The sequence below is a fragment of the Eimeria tenella genome, genomic scaffold, assembly GCF_000499545.2.
Source record: "Eimeria tenella Houghton genomic scaffold, Eth_scaff2802, whole genome shotgun sequence".
NCBI lineage: Eukaryota > Apicomplexa > Conoidasida > Eucoccidiorida > Eimeriidae > Eimeria > Eimeria tenella.
The window spans coordinates 666-1,858 of record NW_013542679.1 but is presented as its reverse complement, the minus strand read 5'-3'; the positions used below and the strand labels follow the sequence as shown (position 1 = coordinate 1,858).

Below are 1,193 nucleotides of genomic sequence, written 5' to 3'. Positions count from 1 at the left end.
CATTTACTGCAGCAGCAGCAGCAGCAGCAGCATTTACTGCAGCAGCAGCAGCAGCAGCAGCAGCATTAACTGCAGCAGCAGCAGCATTTGCAGCAGCAGCAGCAGCAGCAGCACTTGCTGCAGCAGCAGCAGAAAGAGCCTTGCTGCAGTGTCTGCTTCTCAGGCGAAATGAAGCAGAAAGGCTCAAGCGGGTCATGTCCCCGAAGCAGCTAAAAATGGGATTAGATGTTGCTGCGCTGCAGCAGCAAGTGCAGCAGCAGCAAGAAAGAGAGTTGCTGCTGAGACTTAAAGACGCACACGCAGGTGGGGAGACACAAAAAGAAGCCACAAAGAAGCAAAAGGAAGCAGCTAAATGCCCCAGCAGCAGCAGCAGCAGCAGCAGCAGCAGCAGTGGCAGCGCAGCACAGGCAGCCCAAAGCAGCAGCAACACAGAAACACCAACAGAGACAAAGGGGACAAAAGATCAGCAGCAAAAATCAAAGCATACAAGCAGCAGCAGCAACAGCAGCAGCAGCAGCAGCAAAATCTAGAAGGCAAAAGAAGAGAAGCAGCAGTTAAAAGAAGAGCAGCTCGCAGACAGCAGCAGCAGCAGCAGCAAATAGCGTAAAGCAGCAGATGATTTTTTGTTTAAATTATAAATGACAGCAGCAAATTAATTCGAAGACACAAATCTCTCCTGCTGCTCTAAGCAGCAGCAGAGTCAGAAAGTGTAGCAGCAAACAGACAACGGCCGATGCTGCTGCTGCTGCCGCAGCTGCTGCTGCAGTGCTGCTTCTGCAACGCTGCTGCTGCAGTGCTACTGCTGCTGCTTCGCCAATGCAGCTGCTGCAATGCTGCTTGTGCAGTGCTGCTGCTGCAGTGCTGGGGCTAGTGCTGCTGGTGCTGCTGCTGCTCCAATGCTACTGCTGCTGCTGCTTCTGTTTCTTTTGCCGAAATGATCCTGCTGCAGCAGTTGCTGCTGCTGCTGCTGCTGCTGCTAATGCTATGCCTCCCACCTGAGCACTTTGTGGCACTTCTGCCTAGTAGTGCTGCTGTTCAGTTTTTTTCTTTTTCTCTTTTTCCTTTTTTATTTCTTTTTTATTTTTTATTTCTTTTTTCTTTTTGTTTCCTATTTTCTACTTTTCTTTTTTTATTAATTTTGTTTTTATTTTTAATTTAATTTTGTTGCTTTCTTTGTTTCCTTTTTTGTTTCC

At 48.2% G+C, this 1,193-nt stretch overlaps 1 protein-coding gene across 1 annotated transcript in view; it reads left to right on the top strand.

Moving 5' to 3' along the window:
* The window catches only part of ETH_00040450 (uncharacterized protein), a gene marked incomplete at both ends in the record, with an annotated part of 838 nt that extends 308 nt beyond the window's left edge, over positions 1-530 (top strand). Inside the window, one exon of the mRNA XM_013375492.1 lies at positions 4-530. Coding sequence (XP_013230946.1) covers positions 4-530 — 527 coding nt within the window. The remainder of the gene's footprint in view (positions 1-3) is intronic.
* Positions 531-1,193: the final 663 nt, after the last annotated feature.